General features: G+C 39.7%; 1 protein-coding gene across 9 annotated transcripts in view; it reads right to left on the minus strand.

The window, feature by feature from the left end:
- The window catches only part of SLC25A27 (solute carrier family 25 member 27), a 31,278-nt gene that overhangs the window by 593 nt on the left and 8,243 nt on the right, over positions 1-22,442 (minus strand). For 4 of the 9 annotated variants that reach the window (XM_019457330.2, XM_019457329.2, XM_019457336.2 and 1 more), the window contains 5 exons: positions 21,698-21,820; positions 19,344-19,456; positions 16,072-16,156; positions 10,014-10,106; positions 9,028-9,382 (listed from right to left, as the gene is read on the minus strand). In XM_019457330.2, coding sequence (XP_019312875.2) covers positions 9,085-9,382; positions 10,014-10,106; positions 16,072-16,156; positions 19,344-19,456; positions 21,698-21,820 — 712 coding nt within the window. In that variant the 3' untranslated portion in view covers positions 9,028-9,084. The other 5 variants (XM_019457331.2, XM_019457334.2, XM_019457338.2 and 2 more) reach the window with 5 other exon arrangements.

Genomic DNA, 22,442 nt, shown 5'->3' on the forward strand with positions numbered 1-22,442 from the left:
TGATGCTCAATCATTCCTCCGCACGACCTGGCATTTAGTAATCATATATATTTTGGGGGAATCGTTTTTAAAGAATCCTGTTGTGTGTGCATAAATGTTTTTCTCTCTCCACCCCCAAAAAATTCTCTGAATGCAACAAATACCTTCTGAGTGGCTTCTATTTGGAGTTTTAAGAGAAACAGAGATGTATTACATGGTCCTTGCTTGCAAGCAGTTCATTCTGTACGGGGGAAGGAGGCATAAATCCATATATACACAGTCATGTGTTCTTAGGAGGGGAGGCAATGGGAGCACAGAGGTGTTGCAAATGTGGAAGTCTCCGGAGGTCATTCTAGATATTAAAGTAGGCTTTAACCCCAACCTGAGGATGAATGGGCAGTGGTGACGGGAGCACACAGTGGGAACGTGGCATGAGAAGCAGCCAAGTGAAGAACAGCTCCAGAGAAAGAAGTGGAGGAATGCCTTTGCAAGAAGGTGGAGTGCAGGTATGCGGTGAAATGCAAAGGTTAGGAAAATGGCTTGGAGTCAGATTGAGAGGGGCTCGGACGTGGTATTAAAGATTTGTGCCTTTATTATGTGTGTATGAGGAGCAGCTGAAGGTAAGAACGTAGAGTGACGTGTCCAGAATTGCTTAAAGGAAGAAGAGTCTGCCACTCTGTGAGGGAGGATTTTCCCGTGACGCAGGCCATCTATATAAAAATTTGCATTGTACTTTAAGGCCTGAGTAAACCTTAGCCAAGCTTGAAATATGAGAAGTTAATCAAATTCAGGAAAAAGCAAATCCCAACAAATTTTTAATCTTGTTTTTTTTTTTTCCACATGACATCAATATAATGGCCCCCTTCAAGTATGTGCAAGTTAAGATTCTAGAAGATTGTAGAGTTCCAGCACTTCATCTTATAAAGGAATGGAAATCAAGAGAAGTGAAAGGACTTAATCTAGTTATACTACTTTGTCATCAGTAGAACCTGAGTTGGATATAGGTCTTTAGAATTCAAGCTCAATCATTCCTCCACATTACCTGGCATTTAATAATAACATATATTTGTTTGGTAATCATTTTTAAAGAATCCTAGTTTAACTGAGGAGAAGAGAATTGAATACTTCCCTGCTCCCACCCAATTTTTAACCCTCATATATTAAAATACACATTTTTTTTTCCAGTGGAGGTAATCTGTTTTCACAAACAGAAAAGAACATGTATAACTATTTTGACTGTAAATAAATGTTGTGGTTAAAAAATTGAAGATGATGGCAGAATAGCATTTTTTTACATTTAAAATCTCCCTGAATTTTCCTTTTTTTCTTAGCGAAGTGAAAGAAATTTCAGACTAGTCTTATGATGGACATTCTTAAAATAATGAAGACAAAATTAATTGATTTATGTTATCTGTAGCTGTAAAAAAAAATTGTTGAGTACCTCACAGCAAAGAAATGCTGCCAATGAGCATAAAGACGTATATAAAAATAAGACATGGCCCCACCACTAGTGGCTTATAATCAAATAGGATTTGGAGCACTTGATAGATACTTTATTCCTTACTGAAATCAAATTTCAGTAATGTTATCTCTATTTAGATATATATGCTAATTCACTTATATGTATAAAGAACAAAGAATTGTATGTAACTAACAATCGCTATATATTTTTCAATGAGAGAAAATCATGTGGGAAGAGAAAAATGCGGAAGGTAGAAGCGAAACAAACTTAAATGTTAGTTATTATCAATACTGAAGATAAATACTACATACAGTATTAGTATAAGAAAGTGAGATTGAAATGGTTACGTCTTTACTGAAATTTTAATTCCTTTTTATTTACTGTGGATTATTTTGAAGCAGATCAAGGTGATTTCAAGTTGGTATAAATAAAGTGAAATTCCAAGATACATTAATGAAAATGACTTCACTGGAAAAGTATGAAATGGGAAGAGACATATGTGTTGGATATAAAGGATTTGGTCAGATTATGGAGGGTCTTAATGCTCGAGATAAGGCATGGTGACTCCATTCTAAAATTTGGATTAAAGACCATTCAAATTTATTTAAAATGTACGAGACAAAAAAAAAAATGCGTAAAGAAAAATCTACTTTTAGAAGATTCAAGAGCACTGGACTGGGTTGTTGTGAAGATAACATAAGGCATTTGCTGTATACCTAATTAGAATATAATAACTGCCAATTATAGTAATAATAATTAGGAGATCTGTATTTTTATTCAGGCTCTGCTATCAAGTGACCTATGAGCATGAACATCTCTACTTCTCTGGCCCTCTGTTTCACAACATGTACAAGGAGAAGGTTAAACCAGATGATCCCAAGGAGTCACTTCAGGTTTAAAAATTCCAATTATTCATGTTGAATCCAGAGATCAAGGAATAGTACTCAGTACTTAAGCAGTGTTTTTACCCCCAAGCCCCTCAAAGAATAAAGCTAAACAAACTTTTCATGGTCCAGTTTGCATATTTTGATCCAGTCTTTACTTAATTTTAAAAGTTATAAAACATGAAAACCCAAGAGTCCCCCAGAGTGGTCCCAATGCAGAACACTTGGGAATTTAAGAACACAATATTATTTTAAATATATTTAACAACTCAATTCACACAGATTGACAGATGCAATGGAAAAGTAGACCACCAACAGATTTTGATTAAACTCCACAATCTGAAAATTTCATAGAAAAACAATAAGCCACTGCATATTCGTACATCACATTAAAATATATATTTAAAGTATACATCCTCTTTTAAATGGCAGTGATTATACATTAGTGCAACCACAGAGCACTTGTAAACTTTTTTTTTGTGGCTCAACATCACCCATGTCCATGACAACAAATTCTGTTTGGTCAACTCAACTGTCTTTCTTGGGTCTAAGCGTTTTGAGTTTTCCTATGTTGACAGTCATAGCCTCTACCTACAACCGTATCCATCTATCCAGAAATGCCCACTGTCTGTGGGTGTGGGAGCAGGTGGTATACAGGTCAATCTGAAGAAATCTCTCACCTTTATAAAGTAAGAAAAAGGGTTTGATCTGATGATTAGAGACATAACCATATATCACAGGCAATTTATACTTCTCACTAGGCAGGAAGCTTTGTCAAAATGGAGTAAGGTTCAGGCCAGAGATGGCTTCAGTATGATTCCTTAGTTATCTCTCCTTCGGGCCCTTAGTGTTAAGGAAGGGAAGATAAGAAAGGATGCTTGTCAAAAGTGGCTGACATCATCTCAGCCTTGCTTTTAAAATGCCACGGTTTAAAATTCAAAGGCTGATAATGATAATAACAAGTTGCTTTATGAAAAGCAACTTAAGCTTAAGCAACTCAAGCAACTTAAGCTGTCCGCTTAAGCGTTAATCAAACAAGTTGCATGTTCTTATATATCGAGATTCTCAGGAGCAAGCAGCAAACTCTGGTCGCAATGGCATATGTAACGAAGCAGACACTCTTCTCTGCTTTCATCAAGACTCGGTCTGTAGCTGGCAGGAAGTCCTAAGCGTGTGCAGTGGAGTGCTGACCAATAACGCAGATCTAACTAAAGATGGGACACTGACAGAAAGGAGCTTCTTTCCTTGAAATCCAAACATCATGTCAAATTGACGTTTTTTGGTCCTCTTGGCAAGAAAAGGTACATCAACTTCCGTCACCACTAGGGAGACTCAAAATGTTTATTCATGAATTTTCAGTCACCTCCCTTTAATTTACAGTATGTGCATGTTAACAACAAAAATGAATCCCCGAGTTTCAGCTGAAAATACAACAGTTTCAATGTATTTCTTAATCACTAAGTATGTATGTATTCTTCCACATTCCTATTGTCTACTTCAGGTCTGAGATGCCCCCTTGTGGCACTTCTCTAAGTAGGCTCCTCAGCACAGAATTGCATCGCAAAGGTCAAATCTTCTGGCCCAAGGGAAGTGCTCAGGATTCAATCTTCTTGAAAATTCTGTGCTGGGTCTCACTGGGTGGCCTTGTGTAATCCAACCAGATTGCTTTTGAACAAAAAGAGGAGTCAAAGAGAACTTGGGTTTCCAGAGAAAAATAAAGTGCTGCCCCCTATAAATCACAGTCTCTGTGGAGTACAGTGTCTTCCTAAAGAGGTAGAAATAATAGGGGTGTGTGTTGTAGGTGCCCATATTTCAATGATACTGAACACTGTATCTTTAAGGGCTGCATCTTTAAGGGCTTAAAATGGACTGACTCCACTCATCTCTCTGATTTTTTCATAAGTAAGCCAGAACACCAGTGACCAAGGGGTCTGAAAGATTAACCAAAGAAGTTAGTGCGTATTTCAAAGCGATTATGAATATTCTACATATATGCATATACATCTTTGAATGACGAAGTCATTTTGAATCCACTTAGGCTGCAAACAAATATTTTGGTATTTCACCTTTAGAGAGCACTTTATAGTTGACAAAGCATTTTCATATCTTATTTTTCATAGATTTCTCTGAACAATTTACAATAGAAAGGAAAGGTACTGACACCCCTATTTTACAGATGAGGGCACTGAGGCTCGGCAATCGAATACCTATTCACATATGATAGAGCTAGACTACAGGCTTCTGGCTTCCATTCTAGGGTTCTTTTCACTGAACCATTACTAGCTAAAAGGCTAGGACTCGCCATGCCTGAATTCTAGGCTGGGCTTTTCTGTGTGTACTTTCTGTGTGGAGATGGACAAGGAGACATTTAAGAACTTGAAACTGAAGACAGAAGATTAGCCCCTGAGATGTAAACCATAAACTCAACACCTGATCTCTCACAAAGTGGATAGAAAAATTCACACTAAAGAGAGAAAAGAGCTTCCAGCTCAGGGAGACATGCCTATCTTGATATACCTGTGTCAAAAGGAATTAAAGGGAAGGGGGTTATTCAACAATAGAAGATATAAACGTGGAAGGAAATCACAGAGGAAACACTGGAAGGAATCGTCAGGGAAAGAGTATCTTGGATCCAGTTCCCGTATGGTTTAGTTCATAGGTTATAGGTAATATAGATCAGACAAAAACTATCACACTAGAATCAAAATAGAAGCCTGAGCAATTAGACTATAAAATGTATTTGGTTAGACACTTTGTGAAGCAATATTTAGGTCACGTGTTTAGAAATACGGAGTATGTTATATGGGAGACGGAGACTTTACCGGTGGGTTTAGGAGAACACATCTTGATTAGTTAAATGTGTGAAGAGGGACACAAAATAAAGGAGGTGAAGCCATGACGGTATCATATCCTTGTGACAACAAAAATTAAGTGAGCCACGGATATCATTGCAATCAGATCAAGGAATTAGAGGTCTTGGTTAAGACTGGACTATATAATCCTTCCTAACTGTTCTGGTAATCAGACTTCTGTATGCGAATGAAAGAAATATTAATTAGGGATTGAGCAAAGCAAGGCCATACTACTTTCACGTAGTGGAAGGGACTGGGCTTGAGTTTAGCTGGCCTATGAATGGGAGCTGGACAGGGAGAGCATACGGCCACTAACAGGGGTACTACATAGATGGGATCCTTGGAGCGTCTGCGCAGGATCACACGTAGGTGGTGCATGTGCACTTGTTTTCTCTTCACCAGTATAGTTATACTGCCGTAAAGAATCCAAGTGAATATGAACCCATGTGGTCTGCTCTGGTCTGGCTATTGCTGTGACTGCTCAAAAGAGTCCTTCTCCATGCCTTTCACTGTGGGGCTGAACACATAAGGGCTCTTGGGTTGATATTCTTAAATACTAAGATTACAAATAAGCTCTTCCTGTTACTTTTCTGTGTGCAGCAAGCGGCCTCCTGATTGTGACCTGCCTTCACGTACAGCTTGAATTTAGGAAGCACACTGTCCAAAGGACTTCAGCGTCTGGATCACTTGCCAAGTGTGTTTCTCAGTGTGAAGGGGCCAGTGCCGTGGTCCGATCGTCAGTTTCAACGAGTACGGTCAAAGTGAATCTGTATTTGCAAGGCCAATTTACTTGCAGCTTTCATGAGTCAGGTTTCTAAGCTCAGGGTCATGCACTGTGGCAGACCAACAAGGCAGTGCCACCCTGGAGATCTCTGCTGGTTAGCCAGCTGTTTTAGGAACATCTCTCTATCAGCACGCACTGTCTCTTTTCCCTGACGACTTCCATAGCTACCTGCGGGATCTTGAGAGATTCACTACACTGTATTAGCTAGGAGCATGGCTTCAGAGCTGAACAGACCCACAGCTAGTTCCCAGCTCTGCCACATACCAGCTAAATGAACTTGGGCAAGCGTCTCATCCTTTGAGCCATGTTTTTCTCACCTGAAAAATGAGGATAACACCACCTGTTTTACTAGGTTCTCAAAGACTTCTCACAGTGCCTGTCCTATATGAAGTACCCTTTTTTTTTTCTCATTTATATTTCCTGAGTCTCACGCACAAAGAGAATGGGTCAGATTCAGTGGTCTCGGTATTCCTTTGGACTTGGATATTCTCCCTGCCCTCACGCCTCCTGCCCCTGATTTTTTCACCAATGGCCTCACCATCCTCACAGTCTCCCACACTAGACATACAAAAGTCCCATTTCCTTTGTTCCCTCCCCACCTTTTACATAGAGTCAGTTAAGTCCTATGGAGTTAACCATATATGTCTCTAGAATATGTCTTTGCTCCATTTTTACAATCATCTCCAGGATAGAGCACGGATAAAACTTCCTTTCTTGGGTCCTGGCTTTAAATGTATCTTCTATATTGCTGCCAAAGTAGTCCTGTCCCCAAACAAACCTTAGTACTTTCCTCCCATGATTAAACAGCTGCTTGCTTGCTCCGGGGTTTTACCTAAACCAGCAAACTGACCCCGGTAAGGTCCTTTTATAACCCAGTCCATAGGTACTTCTTTAGAATTCTGTCCCACCACGTCTCCCCCGAGGACCTATTCTCCAGCTACACCGAATTTTCTGCAGTTGCCCCAACCTACTGGGTCCACGCATGAATTGATCCCTAGGCTCATACAGCTTTTCTTGATAAATGCCTACTGATCTTTCAAAGCTCGGATCAAACGTACCTCTGCAGAAGACTTTTGTGCCTTCCCAAACAGTCAGAGCCATGTTTACTTCATTACCCGTGTTCCCAACACATTTTGTTTATACCACTAGTAGAGCAGTAATACAAACTGCTTAGTAAGACCATGTCCTCTGGAGTCAGACTTGCTGGGTTTGCCTCCCTGATGCCACGAATTGATAACTACCTAGCCTGGCTGAGTTCTTTATACTCTAAGCTTTTGTTACTCCTCTCTAAGAGAGAAATCACAATAACCTACTGAAGAGATTGTTGGGAGAGTTCAGTGAGTTAATCCGTGAAAATGATTAGCACGGTGTTGGTGCTCCTACCAAGTGATTTAATAATGTTAACTTTATTCTGTAATTTTCACTATTTACATGTCTACATTTTCCATCACATTATAAGCTCCTCTCAGGCAAAAAAACTTATTCCCTAGGGCTACCAGCACTTACGATAGTGCCTGGTTCATGGCAGGCCAAATCAAAATCCTCCTTTCCATTAAGAAACATCCATAGATTTGAGATAATTTCAAGATATAATCTAGACAATCAAAATAAGGTTTTACACTTGGGTACACTTTTGGACCAGCTATTGCCCAGGGCTTTGGCTATTAAATCCATGTTAATAGATACCTACTATTGCTTGGTGATGTCACTTATTCTCAGAGCTTCAATTCCCATCTATATGTAGACAGTGCTCCCCTCTAAATCTCCATCCCCATATTTTCTGTAAGATCCAGATCAATATACAAAGCTAGTTATCTAGACCTCTGTTCTTAGATGTCCTATGAGTATTCAAAACTTAACAAATCTAGAGCTAAACTTGTTATTCTACCATGAAATCATCCCTACAAATGATCTCCGTGTTAGGATATTACATCATCCGTTGCTCAGGTTGGGAACCTGGGAATGAAACCCAGCATTTCTTGCCTTCTTTGACCATCTTCCCCTCCTCATCCACTCATGCTTGTCATGCTTCCAGCTCCTTGCTTTCTCCTAAATTATTTTGTAGATCTATCTTTTTCTTTCCCCATTGTGATACTCTAGTCCGCACTATCATTATGTCTCATCTACTACTGTTCCTGGCCTTTCTCTAATCCACATGGCAGCTGGAATGATCTTTTTAAAAATACACGTATCATCAAGCCGGTGCCCCTCACTCTTATGGGTCCTATGACCCTTCCCACACTGATCTCTGCCTCTCTCTGGCCTCACCTTGTACCTCTCTCCTCCATGTCTTCATGCCTCGGCCGGCTGGGTTTCCTTCAGTTTCTCGAACTCCTCGTGTTCTCTGTCCATTCCAATGATTCCCTCTACCTAGAATGTTTTTTCTGCTCTTTTTATCTGGCTAAGTCCTACCCATTCTTCAAAACTCAATTCTAAAGTCCATTGTCCGTGGAGGTATTCTTAATCTCCAGGCCTAGGCTGTATGCACTTGCTATATATTGCCATAGCACCATGCACTTTTCCTCTACCACTCATCACTTCCAGTTTTTTATTCAGTGTTTGGCCCTTATCAAACCAGCAGCTCTGGCACTAGGGCAGGGGGTGAGACTCTTCTGTTCATCCCCCCAAACCAGGCGTTGAGTACAGGGCTTTGCTCAATTAATATTATCATATTGTGTAAAGTATTGATTGTTTGAATTTCTAAATGCACGACTCAGTCTTTCAAATATGTTCTAACTTACAAAATCCTTGAGTACCCTGTGTTTATTATATATGTTGTTACTTGAGTAAGTCTCACACTACATCTTTGTTCACCTCCATAAAAAATAACATCCAGACCTAATAAAAATGACATAAGGCTTTTTTACTAAGCAGAGCTTTGTGGTGATAAGTATTAATGGATAATGCAACATTTGCCATCAAAGTAACAAAAATTTGTTTGAAACAGTAACATTTCCATAGGAATGGTCTCTAGCATAAAATCTTTATACCTGTCCCAAACTACAGTACTTTGACTAAATAGACCACTAAAGGTTTTTAAATTGCAGAAAAACCCTCTCCTCTGGCTTTATAACAACAGAATATCAACTTATTTATTTCTGGATGTAACTGAATTATTTTACTTTATTCTACCAAGAAAGGTAACAGGACTCTGAGGAGAGGTAAAAAGAAAACAAAAAAAGATATAAAAAAAGAGAAAGAATTGTGGTTTGGGGGCAGAGCCATGCTAAAAACCAAAAGAGAAAGGGGAAAATATTTACAGATTAAAAGCAATTTAAGTACAAAGAAAACAAAAACAAAGGAAAAACCTGACGTTACCATTCTCAGCCAAGACGGTAAAAAGCCTTTATATAGACTCATGAATCCTTCTCCTTGAACAGCCTGAATCAAGCAGTCAGTTGATGATTTATACAAAAGTCCCCTAAAAAGGAAAGAAGACAGTTCTACTAAATTTCTTGTGTGTAAATGGATGTGTAAAGAAAACATAAATAAAAAATAGTCTAAGCAAACTTACTCTAATGAAACTTAAATATTTTCTGCTAGCTTAGAACAAATAATATTTGTAGTTCAGTATATATAAATCACCTCTTTTGAGTTTAAAGGTATTTTCTTTAGATGTCTAAGGCTGACTCTTCTGATTCATCCCACCCTTAGTCTTATACTTAGAATTCGCTCTACCTGATCTCTTCCAGAGAGAATATAGTGTTTTATATCAAATCAAATTCTCCGTGTTACCTGTAAGTCATAAGCTTCTGAAGAAAGTGCTCTGTAAATTCTCAGCAGAGTATATTTTCATAAACTCTTTGAAAACAATAAAATCACAATAAATACCTTGTGTCTAAATAATATGATCATTAAATTAGTTTATATCCTCAAATGCACAGTACTTTTCCCTCAGACAAAGAGCAAGTAATTACATACAAACAGTTTGCTGGTTGAACACACGAACACACGTATTCATTTCTAACAAGAATAAATGCAGGGAAACATCTTAAAGAAACATTATTATTACAGACATTCGAACACATGAATAGCGAAGACTTTCTATCTACCTTCCTTGTTTATCTCGTGGTTGATTCATTATTCGGCTTTTGATGACATCAGCAGGTGTTCCCAGAATAGAAGCTACCAGTCCAGAACATAAACTGTAAATACAAAGAAACGAATTTGAAAGATAATAAACATAGGGGTTTCTAAATTTTGAGAAAGGGAAATTTGATATGTAGACAGAAAGAATGTATGTATCATTGTATTATTCTTCATAATGATCTTAGTTTACCTTAAAGTCAATGCTTAATGAATTCACTAAAGAGGTAGAAAAAAGAAAAACTAAAAATAATGTCCGGTCGACAAGTATACACGGAACACCTGCTGGTGGCAGGCACTCTTCTAGGCAGTGGGGAAGACACACCCGGTCCTGTCCCTGAGGCACTTAGTTGGGAAGGGGCAGAGAGGAAATGAATAATTTCAGATGCAGGTAAGTGCAATGAAAAAAAAAAAAAACAAAATGGGACAGTGTGCTAGGGAGTAACTGGGTGACAGGCAGCCGGGGAGAGGCTCTGGGGCAGCAGCAGAACCGAGACCTGACTGGTGAGAAGCATCCGTGTGAAGACACGGAGGAAGAATGTTGCGGGCAAGAGGAACAGCCCAGGAGAAGCCGTGAGTCGGAAAGTGCCCTTGGTGTGCTTAACAGCCAGAAGGCGGCCAGCAGGGCTATGGCGTCCTGAAGGAGGGAGGCCAGCCATGTGAAAGACTAAAGAAGCAGGCAGAGATCAGCCCATGAAGGTTGTTTAAGGAGTCTGATTTTATCCTAGATAATGAAAGGAAGTCATCGAGAGGATCGGAAGCAAGGGAATCACCTACTTTGGTTAATAGTTAACAAATAAGAAAAAGTTCACTCTGACCACTGTTTAAGCCTCACTTCACTAAGCTATTTGATTTGAATATAATAACCTTACCTTTTCCCGCCAGCCTAAAGGATCTTTCTAAAATACAAGTCTAACTATGTCATTTTTCCCTACTTAGAGGCATCTAAGACTCGCTCCCTATTACCTGATTTAGCTTCTACACTGGCTGCCGCACACATTACTCCAAAATCACATCCCTCTTTGCCCATTATGCTCTAACAACATAACTAAGTGTAGTTCTCTCTACTTCCCATACTATGTAACACCTCCGTGTCTTCAGTTCTTCCATTTGGAATGTTCTGCACCCCCATCTAGTAGGAAAATTCCTGTTTTTCTTTGAATCTATGTTCAGGCATAAGGGCTAAGAAGTTTAGGCTTATCCCTTCTTCCTTTATCCACCAAGGCTAATCACTCCTTCTTGAACATGACATGTCAGTTACTCAGAAAAGACAAAATGGATATGGTCAGCCTACTGCAGAGTAAATCAAGATTCTGAGAAGATACTGAGAAGTTAATCAAGAGACTGAGAAGTGAAGAAACCACCAGCAGTTCATTATATATGTGGGCATGAGAGGCAATTACAGAGCATGAGCATCCACACACTGAAAACCCATGAACTTCTTGAAACTTTTCCATGAGAAAGACATATGATGAGTAAAAGGGTGGTTGACCTGAGTCATAGAGAATGGAAGTCCCATGTCCCAGAAGCCGAATCCGCAGACTGGGATCCTGGAAGTAAGCATAACGGCTTATAAACATAAACGGCCAATGGAAAGCTGGAAAGGAAAACCGTGGAAAACTTTTAGGTCCTTCTAGGACATCAAATACCTCACAAATACAGGGACCACTGGCTTCTGTGCCAAGGCTTTTGAAATCTCTGAAGGCTCTATGGCAGGAAGTTGAAGCTACCTTAGGAATTTTCATACTCTCTCTCACTCTAGGAAGTACCCAGACTCTGTCTACCTCTTTCCAGCCAGGATTTATAATTCAAAGGAGAAAATTACTTTAGAAATACTTGAATTCGAGAGAAGGAAATCATATAACCTATTTCATATTACAGCAAATGACCCAACTGTATGTCATGTACATACAGCCTATTTCATATGCTACAGCAAGTGACCTAGTAACTCCTTGTGTCTCTGTCCACATAACAGCCATTGTCTATGTGGGAAGAGCTTTTGTTTCACCATATACTTTCCAGTAGGTGCACACAACTGCTCTTTTCATATTCTTTCCTGTTAGTTCAGATTCTTTGAAAGCTTAATACCATCAATTTTAATTTTTTTTTTAACGTTTATTTATTTATTTTTTTTTTGAGACACAGAGAGACAGAGCATGAGCAGGGGAGGGGCAGAGAGAGAGGGAGACACAGAATCTGAAACAGGCTCCAGGCTCTGAGCTGTCAGCACAGAGCCTGACGCGGGGCTCGAACTCATGGACCGTGAGATCATGACCTGAGCCGAAGTCGGATGCTCAACCGACCGAGCCACCCAGGCGCCCCAATACCATCAATTTTAATACACCTTCATATTTTCACACAGAAAATCTTAACTAACACCTAAGGATATAGTGTGCTTTGGCTAGACTTCTTTAAAAAAATAAACATTGAACGAGCAAATAATGTGTTAAAGAGGCCTCAAATAAGCTGGTATCTAGGGTCAAAATGAAAAGATAGGGCAATAAAAGGAACATGGATTTTGCTCAAGCTACTTGCACTGAAATGGACGTTGCAGCTTTTTGCTATTGGCCTTTATCGCTCCTTGCGAGTAATACCCCCAAATGAAGCCCAGGCCACAGCTGAAGTGATAATGGACAGAAAGTGACCGCGTGAGTCTTCTGATCTCTCCAGAAGGCCCAATGGCTTATCTGCAAGACCAGTGTCAGATATTCCATCAGCACCGTTTCAGAGAAAGTGATCCTCTCAAGGATGAACTAAATAATCATGCTCATGTATCGTCTTCACAGAGAGTAAACTAGCCAGTTTTACCTCTCAATAGCCTCATGATTTGAAAAGAAGAAAAAAGGCGTGCCTGGGTGGTTCAGTCAGGTAAGAGTCCAGCTCTTGGTTTCGGCTCAGGTCGTGATCTCATGGTTCTTGAGACTGAGCCCCACTTTGGTCAGAAAGCAGAGCCTGATCAGAGCCTGCTTGGGATTCCCTCTCTTCCTCCTCCTCCTCCTCCTCCTCCTCCTCCTCCTCCTCCTCCTCCTCCTCCTCCCCCTCCCCCTCCTCCTTCTTCTTCTTCTCCTTCTTTTCTCTCTCTCTCTCTCTCTCCCCCTCCCTCCCTCCCACTCCATCCTCTCAAAAAAAAAAAACATTAAAAAAATAAGAAAAAAAAAAAAGATTATTCTGGCCTTTCTGTTCTTTATCATCGCCTGACCATTAATTCAACTCTCCACTGTTCCTCTGCTTTCTTTATTAAACATAACTTGTCACCTGCTTTCTCACCTCACTAAAATCCTGACTTGTCTTTTACTGTTCCTGCTCTACCCTGGGAGAGGTACTTTTACTTACACCATTTTTAAAAATTGTGGTTAAATAGACACAACACAAAATTTACCATTTTGACCACTTTTAAGTGCGCAGTTCAGTGCTTATATCATTTTTATTTATATCAAACTCATTTTTCCCTCGGTGTTGATGGCTCATATAAAGCTCTCTGATTGTACAGCTGCAATCCCCTTCAAGCCTCCATGAGCATTCATTTTATTCTATGACACAGTATCCAGAACTTCCAGATCACACAGCACTGTTTACTTACTTAGAGTTCATGGTTAGCAACTTTTGAGCTGCCTCATATACCACACATATTCATATCAACCCATTAAAAAACCTGATCTGGTGGGTAGAGCTCAAAAATGAACCAAATGCCCTAAAACCTGAATTAGAGAATTCATTTTCCTAAAACCTGAATTAGAGAATAATCAGACTATGTTATTTCAGATTAGGGCTGGAATATATATAGCTGAAAATCTTATGTCTTTCCAAAAAAGACAGACCTGTTCAGTGGAGTAGTATACGGTAGGAAGATTTACACTCACTGGGAAATCCATGGTTCTTTGGTTAGAAGTGTGGTACTTCAGAAACCATTTGGATAGAAAGACAATGAGAAGGAAAGAGTGGCAATATCAGTGTGGGACCCCAGGACAGATCTGAATATCCTGCCCCTAGAGTAAGTAGATCATAACACTGGAACACACAGTGTCTGGAAAGATGAGAGAGTCTCACAAGATGACCTGACTAGGTCGAAATGGGAGACGAACGACTCCTGGGCAGAGTGAACAGCATGAACAAAGACAGTGCAGGAAAGATGGTAAGGGTGGGTACACGTGTAATACATATGTGTACAAGGATGGAAGTAAGAAGCAGAAGGAAGCCGAAATCCTCAATTTCCTCTGAAAGAGGAGGCCAGACTATTGGCTACAGAAAGTATGGTGTAGCTTGGGAACACACGTGGGTGAGAATTTAGAATGGAAAGGATGGTAAGCAAAGACATATACAGAGATTGCCCTAGTAGCACTAAGGATGACACTTATATTTAAAGTGGAGGAATAAAGAAAAGCCACTCAAGGAATATTAAGGTGAATCTGAAATGAGGAATGACTTCTATCTCTGTATCTCTAAATGTCATTGGTTTGACACTATTAATATACTTTTGGGGTTCTTTAAATGGCATAAAGGGTCCTGGAATTTGGACACATGATCAGAAGCTAAATAAAATCATTATAATGTTCAGGATACTAGATATTTATAAAGTAACCACTCCAATGGATAATTTGAAATTGTGTTGCAAAGAGATTAAGGTACTGCTCCTTCCTGGAGTGTTCTACTTCCTGTCTCTGTCAAGAGCTCCAGCCCTTCAAAAACACTTAGCTAATCCTGTCTTCTTTATAGGCCCCTCCAGATGGTTACTTTTTTCTTCCTCTTCAAATGCTACAGTAAGTAGTCACTTTCTTTCAGCATTTACCTTGTGTTGTTTTTATACTTGTCTTGCTTTCCCCTTGGTCAACTCCTTGCAAAGGAGCCTGGGTTACCTTCTGTGCCCACTGCAGAGCCCTGCAGGTGCCTTTATCAAAAAGATGCTCAAACATATCTGTGGGACTGAATTTGAGAACTGAATCACCAGAATCTGACCCCAGGAGGGTCCCATCAAGGTGCAAATATTTGGGAAGGTTTAATATGAAACATTCTGCACCTGTGTCTCTCCCCCGTTTTAACTGCAACTATTGTTTTTAATTTTAATAATCTCTTTTTTAATGTATTTTTTTAACATTTATTTATTTTTGATAGAGAGAGACAGAGAACAGTGGGGGAGGGGCAGAGAGCGAGGGAGACACAGAATCCAAAGCAGGCTCCAGGCTCCGAGCTGTCAGCACAGAGCCTGACGCGGGGCTCAAACTCACAAACTGCGAGATGATGAATGAGCTGAGGTCGGACACTCAACCAACTGAGCCACCCAGGCGCCCCAATAATCTATTTTTAAATTTACATCCAAGTTAGTTAGCATATAGTGCAACAATGATTTCAGGAGTAGATTCCTTAATGCCCCTTACCCACTTAGCCCATCCTCCCTCCCACAACCCCTCCAGCAACCCTGTTTGTTCTCTGTATTTAAGAGTCTCTTATGTTTTGTCCCCCTCCCTGTTTTATATTATTTTCGCTTCCCTTCCCGTATGTTCACCTGTTTTGTATCTTTTTTTTATTTATTTTTTTTTTTATTTAAAAAAAAAATTTTTAATGTTTATTTACTTTTGAGACAGAGAGAGACAGAGCATGAATGGGGGAGGGGCAGAGAGAGAGGGAGACACAGAATCGGAAGCAGGCTCCAGGCTCCGAGCCATCAGCCCAGAGCCTGACGTGGGGCTCGAACTCACGAACCGTAGATCGTGACCTGAGCTGAAGTCGGACGCTCAACCGACTGAGCCACCCAGGCGCCCCACCTGTTTTGTATCTTAAAGTCATCATATGAGTGAAGTCATGAGATATTTGTCTTTTCTCTGACTAATTTCACTTAGCATAATAACTGCAACTATCTTTAAGAAAATTGTCCTTTGTAAAGAAAATCTGTCCTTTGTACTATCACCTTACTCTAAGGGTAATATCACTAGATTCTCAATCAAAAGAGACAGAAGGTTAGAATTGATGCCAAATATGCAAGGAAAGTGAAACACAAAAAAAATCAATCAAACTAAAATAATCACTTACCTTGATAAACCATGAGTCGTGATATTGTCCTCAAGTGGTGTATTCAGTACCAAATAGTGTTTCACTGTATCATAAGTGGTTAAATCTGGCAATTAACAAGAAAAAGAAGGCTGGAATATTCATTCATTTGACAACAAATGTCTTTCATGTCGTGAATATGTTAGGCTGGGGGCGGGAATGAAAGATACCATTATTGTTCTCAAGCAGAGGAAAGCAACCCACAGATGGAGGGGGAGGAGAAGAGGAAGAGAGACAGACACTCAATTATATCGTTTGAACATCTGAATCCAGCTAAGCATAAAGTCAGCTCAACTGGTGGCCTTTCTCAGTATTTGAGCTGATAAATTCCTTTTTTTAATCCCAATTTAAGTTGAGTTGCAATTCTGTCACTTATAATAAAAGGTCCTGACTATTACTCTCTGTTAAGCTTTTTATGTTTTTTTTTCTTTCCTAATGACAATGCAGAGCTGTTAAAGAGCTTTAAACAGGGCAGTGGTATCTCACAACACTGGAGTCTTATAAAGATTACCTACAGTGAAGCACAGGGAAGTGAACTGTAAAGAGGCAAGAATGGATAGATGCATTTGATCATTCACTAAATGTGTGAGCGTCTAGCATGTGGTAGGCATTATTCTAGACGCTGGGGAAAGAGCCATGGACAAACCGAACAAAATTCTCATTCTTTGTTGAGGGATGAACAATGAACAAAGAAGTAAACCACATGGCATTTCAGATACAAATAACCAATAAGGCAAAGCAAGGGGGATAAGACGACCAGAGGGTGGAGAAGAAGGATGTATATCAATTTTAAAGATGGTGATCAGAGAAGGCTTCTTAATGACATCTGAGCAGCAGCCTAAAGAAAACATGAGAAAATAGACCTTGGAGATAATCTAAGAGAAAGTGTTCCAGGAAAAACAACAGTATGCATTATATCCCTGAGGTGACAGCTTCGTGCGTTAGAGGAACAGCAAGAATACTGGTCTAACAGAAGCAAGTAAGTGTCAGAGAAGTACGAGTCCAGAGATGGAGAGCAACAGAAGCCAAGGGAGGGTTTTAAGCAGAGCAGTGAACTGATCTAAGCTATTCTTTACAAGGACTACTCTGCTTATTTGGCTGTGAGGAGACTATAGGGAGACAAGGCAGATGAGACATGAGACGATTGCATTTATTCTGGGAAGAGATGATGATGGTTTGGACAAGGGAGTTGTGGAGCGCTGGTCAGATTCAGGACAAGTTTTAAAGGCAGAATCAACAGGATTAGCCAGCAGACTGTATAGAGAGCGAAAGAAAGGGGTCAAAGAGGACTATAACATTTTGGGTTTAACACTCTGTCTGTCAGCACTGCTGACATTTTTGGAGATGGTGAAAATGAGAACTGGCCAATTTAAAATGTTTTAAGTAAGATGATGGATTGGTGACCTTGATGGGAGCACTTTCAGATGCAAGGTGGCACACAATGGCTGTAGGGTGGGTATGGGGAGACCAGTTTGGAGGCTTTTGTAGTGATCCAGTGAGGGAAGATAAATTATACTTGGACAAAGGAGTGGCTCCTTGGACAAGAAGAAGTAGGTGGATGTGAGATTTAGCTAGGAGACAGAAGTGGCTGGACTTGAAGTGAAAGGAAAGAGACAAAAATCATGCTTAGGTTTCTGCGTTGGTCAGATGAGAAGGTGATTTTATCATATTCTGAGATTGGGAAGAATGGAGAAGGAAGTGGTTTGATAAATGAGTTGGTTTGGACACAAAGCAATGTATTTGAGAAAACCTAAGTGAACATTCTGAGTAAATAACTGGGAACCTAGGAGAGAAATCTGAGCTACAAGAGATTTTGAAGCATCGAATTGAGAAACTACAATCAGACAAGATTCCTGATACCAAAATATCCACAAGTATGATACAGTAGACATGGATGGACTGAAATGGCAAAATAATAATAATAAAAAAACAGATTTGCTTTCTTTGAGGTTTATGTGATATGTTCCTACACCCCTCAAAAAGGCTATCTGTTAATTTCCTAGAATCATATAATTTTGGTCTTAGAAATGATTCTTTCACTCATTAATTCATTCATCAACTGTTTAGTGACTACATGTTAAGGGACTAGGAAAATAATGATAAATAAAACCTGGTCCTTGCCTTCAGAGAACTCATAATCTAGTGGAGATAAACATATACTAGAAAGCAATGGAATGAGGTACAAGCAATAACAGAGATAAGCACCGGGAACTTCAGAAACACATGAAAGGACATCTAACACAACATGGCTAGGGTAGGGTGGTTGTGGGGTTCAGGAAAATCACATGGTGAAGAGACACTTCAGCTGGTGCTAAGTGATCTGCAGGAGAAAACTAGATAGAAGAAGAGAGGGAAGAACAAAGTATGAGGTAAAGAACAGTGTGATATGTGTAGGCAGTGGAACCTTCTAGTTCGTGACTCTCTACTTCACTCTTTACTCCTCCATCAATGAATTGCTCAATTCCCCGAAGCACCAGTTGGATTGTGCAGACTTTCTGAGTTATGTGATGAAATTTCCACTTTGTTCTGTGAGGGATGAGAAGCCAGTGAAGGGTTTTAAGGGTCCCAGTACCATGTTCAGATGTGTATTTTAGATAAATCCCTCTGGGTATTGGGTACAAATAATGAGGACAAAGAATGACATCTGCTAGATGGCTGTGTCAGTGCTCTAGCTCTGTGGCTTTGACGGTGAGTATTGTAAAAATGGTGGTTTTAAGGACACTATGGTGTTATGTATTGGGGGGGGGGGACGCTTTTAAGAAATACTTAGAAGACAGAAGCAATTAGTGACTGAATATCAAAGGTGAGGGACAGGATGAGTTAAGGAAATGTTCAGGCTTCCAGCCTGGGGTGCCTGGCTGCACAAGCTGGGTTATACAGCAGTAGGAGCAGGGTTACTGGGGGAACGATTTGGACAGTCTGGATAGAGTGATTACCACATGGTTACATGTGCCACTTTGAGTCTTAGAGGAGGGTATAGGTGGAGAGGAGACCTCAGAAATTATTTAGTCTTAATATCCTTATTGTCACAATTTGCTTGTTTTAGGAAATCCTTTTCATAGATCACCATGGAGAAAAGTAAAAATGCTCTAGGGAAAATACTCAATTAAAATATTAACAACATAAAATAAGACTGTTGCCAATATACATTACTAAAACTGATAAAAAAAATTTCATTTTCCCCAATGTAAGTGCTTAACCTTATGGTGATCAAGGCAGTATGACTTCTCAGAATTCAATAAAGTTTCCATTACCTCCCATATTCACCAGTGCTGCTCTTTGTATATTGGGTACCCAGCCTGCCCAAAGCCCACGTATTCCTCCTTCAGATAAGATTTTTGCAAATGCATGATGCACACCACGAAATCTAAAGGAAAAATAATAATTAAATATGAAAATTCTATGCATTTCTGTGCATGGAATGCAGCTGGATAAGCTTTGCCTATAGCTGTTATGATTTGGAGTAAAATAACATCTTAATTATCCAGAATTGTTAGAAATTAAAGCAATCCATATAAGTCAATTTCCAAAAAAACACATTTTTTTTAGGGAAAAAAAAGCTGACATTTGACTTAAACATTTTTTACTGAAGTCTTTATCAACTCTCATCCTCTTCTCAGATTATTAAACAGGTTAAAATTCCTTTCTTGATATTTAGCCATCAACGCACATATTAAATCCAGGAGGGAAGCTATCAAATGTCTGGGTTCATTTTACTAGTACTACGTGAGACCTGCAAATTTTGTAATTTCACCAAATAACGTTACAAAATCAATCCCCAAATATTCTCAGAAAGGAAATGACATTTTTAGCCCAAAGAGTAGGGAGGGTAATGTCATAATAAGAGTTCTTAAAATTGAGTACTTATGGCTTTATAAAAATTTACTATCCTATCCTGATTTTGCTCTTGTTTATGGTACACAAGTAAAAAATGAGGCTGAACCATGAATCAAATCTGGAAACCTCTGTTATAAAATAAAAGTCTGGGTTTTATATAGTCAGAAATACCTGGAGTTCCATGCCTCCTTTACCATTACTAGCTGAGTGGCTTTTACTTAGGCATTACATTCCCTAAGGCTCGGCAAAAAGATAGTATGACATATTTACTGGGCATGCATAATGGCTCTTATGCTACATGGGAAGCGATACTCACAAATGATGGCCCTTGTAGCTAAAATCTGTTGTGCACTTATTAAGCACAAGACTTTTTATATACATAAGATAAATTTTATTCCTGAAAACTCTATGAAATATGTATTAATATTTCAATTTCCATCTGAGGAAACTGAGGCTTAGAGAGGTTAAGGAACTTGACTAGGGTTGGAGCTAAAAGGTGGCAAAGGCTGGATATGAATCCCAGGATGTGTGACCCCAAGGCTGATGTTCTGTACATGAAATGTTTTACTACTACATCAAACCAAAAATTTCCAACAGTGGAGACAAGGGGGAAAAATTGAGGAGATTAGTTAAAAAGTCAGATTTTTCTGGATCCCAATAATTCTCTCCATATATCCAACCATGGCAACATAGCTGTGCCCTGCTACTTAGTAATTAACTCAAAGTTGTTACAAGACAATCAAATGGGCCCTGGGATTCTGTAAACTGCTCGGTTAAGTCAGAGTGGTACCCTTTTGTCCTCTGTGGTGGGTGTCCTCTCTCTGTTTGCAGGGCTCAAGGGGGATGTGGACTGCCAAGCCCAACCTCATTTTTCACGGAGCCAGCTGGAGGAGGGGCTGAATGGAGAGCAGTGGTCAGTGGTGGGCTCTCGAAGGGGCCGCCAAAGCCTCCTTCCCCTCTGGCCCAGTCACAGACCTGCAGTGTTCAGAGGAGCAGACCTCTTTGTACTCAGTCCAAGGCATCCTGCACTTTTCCTCTTTTCTGACAGAGGTCTATCAATCTCTAAGGTTTTGCCCTTTTTCCAGGGAAACAGTCCAAGTGGTGTTTTCATAAATTATTTAACATAAAACCTTTGAAGAAAGGCAGACTTCAATAATGTAGAGTAATGCCATAGGAGAATTTTATATCACAAAGTCAAAATGAAAACCTTCCTTCAACTTGGGGAAAAGAGATGGAACAGAATTAGGGAAGTGGAAAGAACTTGCAAGGTCAGTCTTGCTATTTCCCTTCTTTCAGGGAGAAAGGGAATGAAACCTAGCTTTTAGACATGGATGAGCCAGGCAATCTGTCATGCAAACCTTCTGATATTAACCTTTTCAAAGATGAAAAAACAGAGACGAGGAGTGCTAAGTGACCTCCACAGCAGTAACCCATAACGGCAAAATTGGGATTCACACTAGGGCAAATTTTAGTGATCAGACGCTATATCAAAAGCTGTAGCAGGAAACAAGTCTAGCTGACTTGGCTGGGAAAAGCAGCTAAGAGCTACGCACGCATAGAATTTGTCTGGTAGAGAACACGTGCACCTTAACATGCAAAGAAATGATCCATGTTAACTCTCCTCTTAATGAATATTATCTTCCAAGCTGAAAAAGTCAGAACTAATGTCTCTACTGAACAGTGGATTGCAAAAATGCATAAATCATTAGGTAAGTGTTCAAAGTATGATGGGGGAGAGGAAAGGTATCAATCAGTTAATTGGAGAACTTACCGCAAAGGCTTCCCTTCAAGTTTCCTTTTTCCTTCCATTTGCATCTGAACCTTCACTAGATCAGTTGGGTTGGCTAAAAATTGGCCAACAACACCAGCCATCATACCTCCAATCACTGACTTCCTAATTATAAAAGGAGATACATTTTTAATAGTTTCTATCAATTTCACAAATGTTGTAGTGAACAGTACCAAGCTGGTACAGCCCCTGCATAGGGGACTTCAGACAAAGTGCAGAAAAGGATAGACCCAAACAAATTACAGGGGAAGGCAGATGGTTTGTCTGTTTACTGAAGGGAGGGTTAAAGGACTAGAAGGAGTTGAGATTCAAATCTGGTTTCAGGGGCCTTCCATAGCCTGAAATTCAAAGGAAGGGCAGTTGCTTCAAAGACATAAATATATGAACTGACCATTTAATCATTGTTTAATTCTGACCACAGGGAAATAAAAAGAGCATAGATGTAATCAGTCTAACAGACAGAAGCTGGTCAAATTTTCTAAACTACCATTTTAGTACTTGCAAAGTAAAAGGGGTTTGAAAACTTTCCTCTCTTTGAAGAAGCTCTCTCTGTCCCTAGACTTTCTTCTCCTCACCTCCCAAAGCCAATAGCGATCATGTCTAGACTACTGCACTTAAACATGCTTTACCTTTTCTTAGGAGACAGGGGGTATTTTCTTTCCTTTTACCCTAAAACAATATTAGAAGAGGTACAAATGGGTATAGAGTAAAAAGGGTCCCTATCACC

Source organism: Panthera pardus, unplaced genomic scaffold (genome assembly GCF_024362965.1).
Source record: "Panthera pardus isolate Hobbes unplaced genomic scaffold, ASM2436296v1 HiC_scaffold_17, whole genome shotgun sequence".
Lineage (NCBI taxonomy): Eukaryota > Metazoa > Chordata > Mammalia > Carnivora > Felidae > Panthera > Panthera pardus.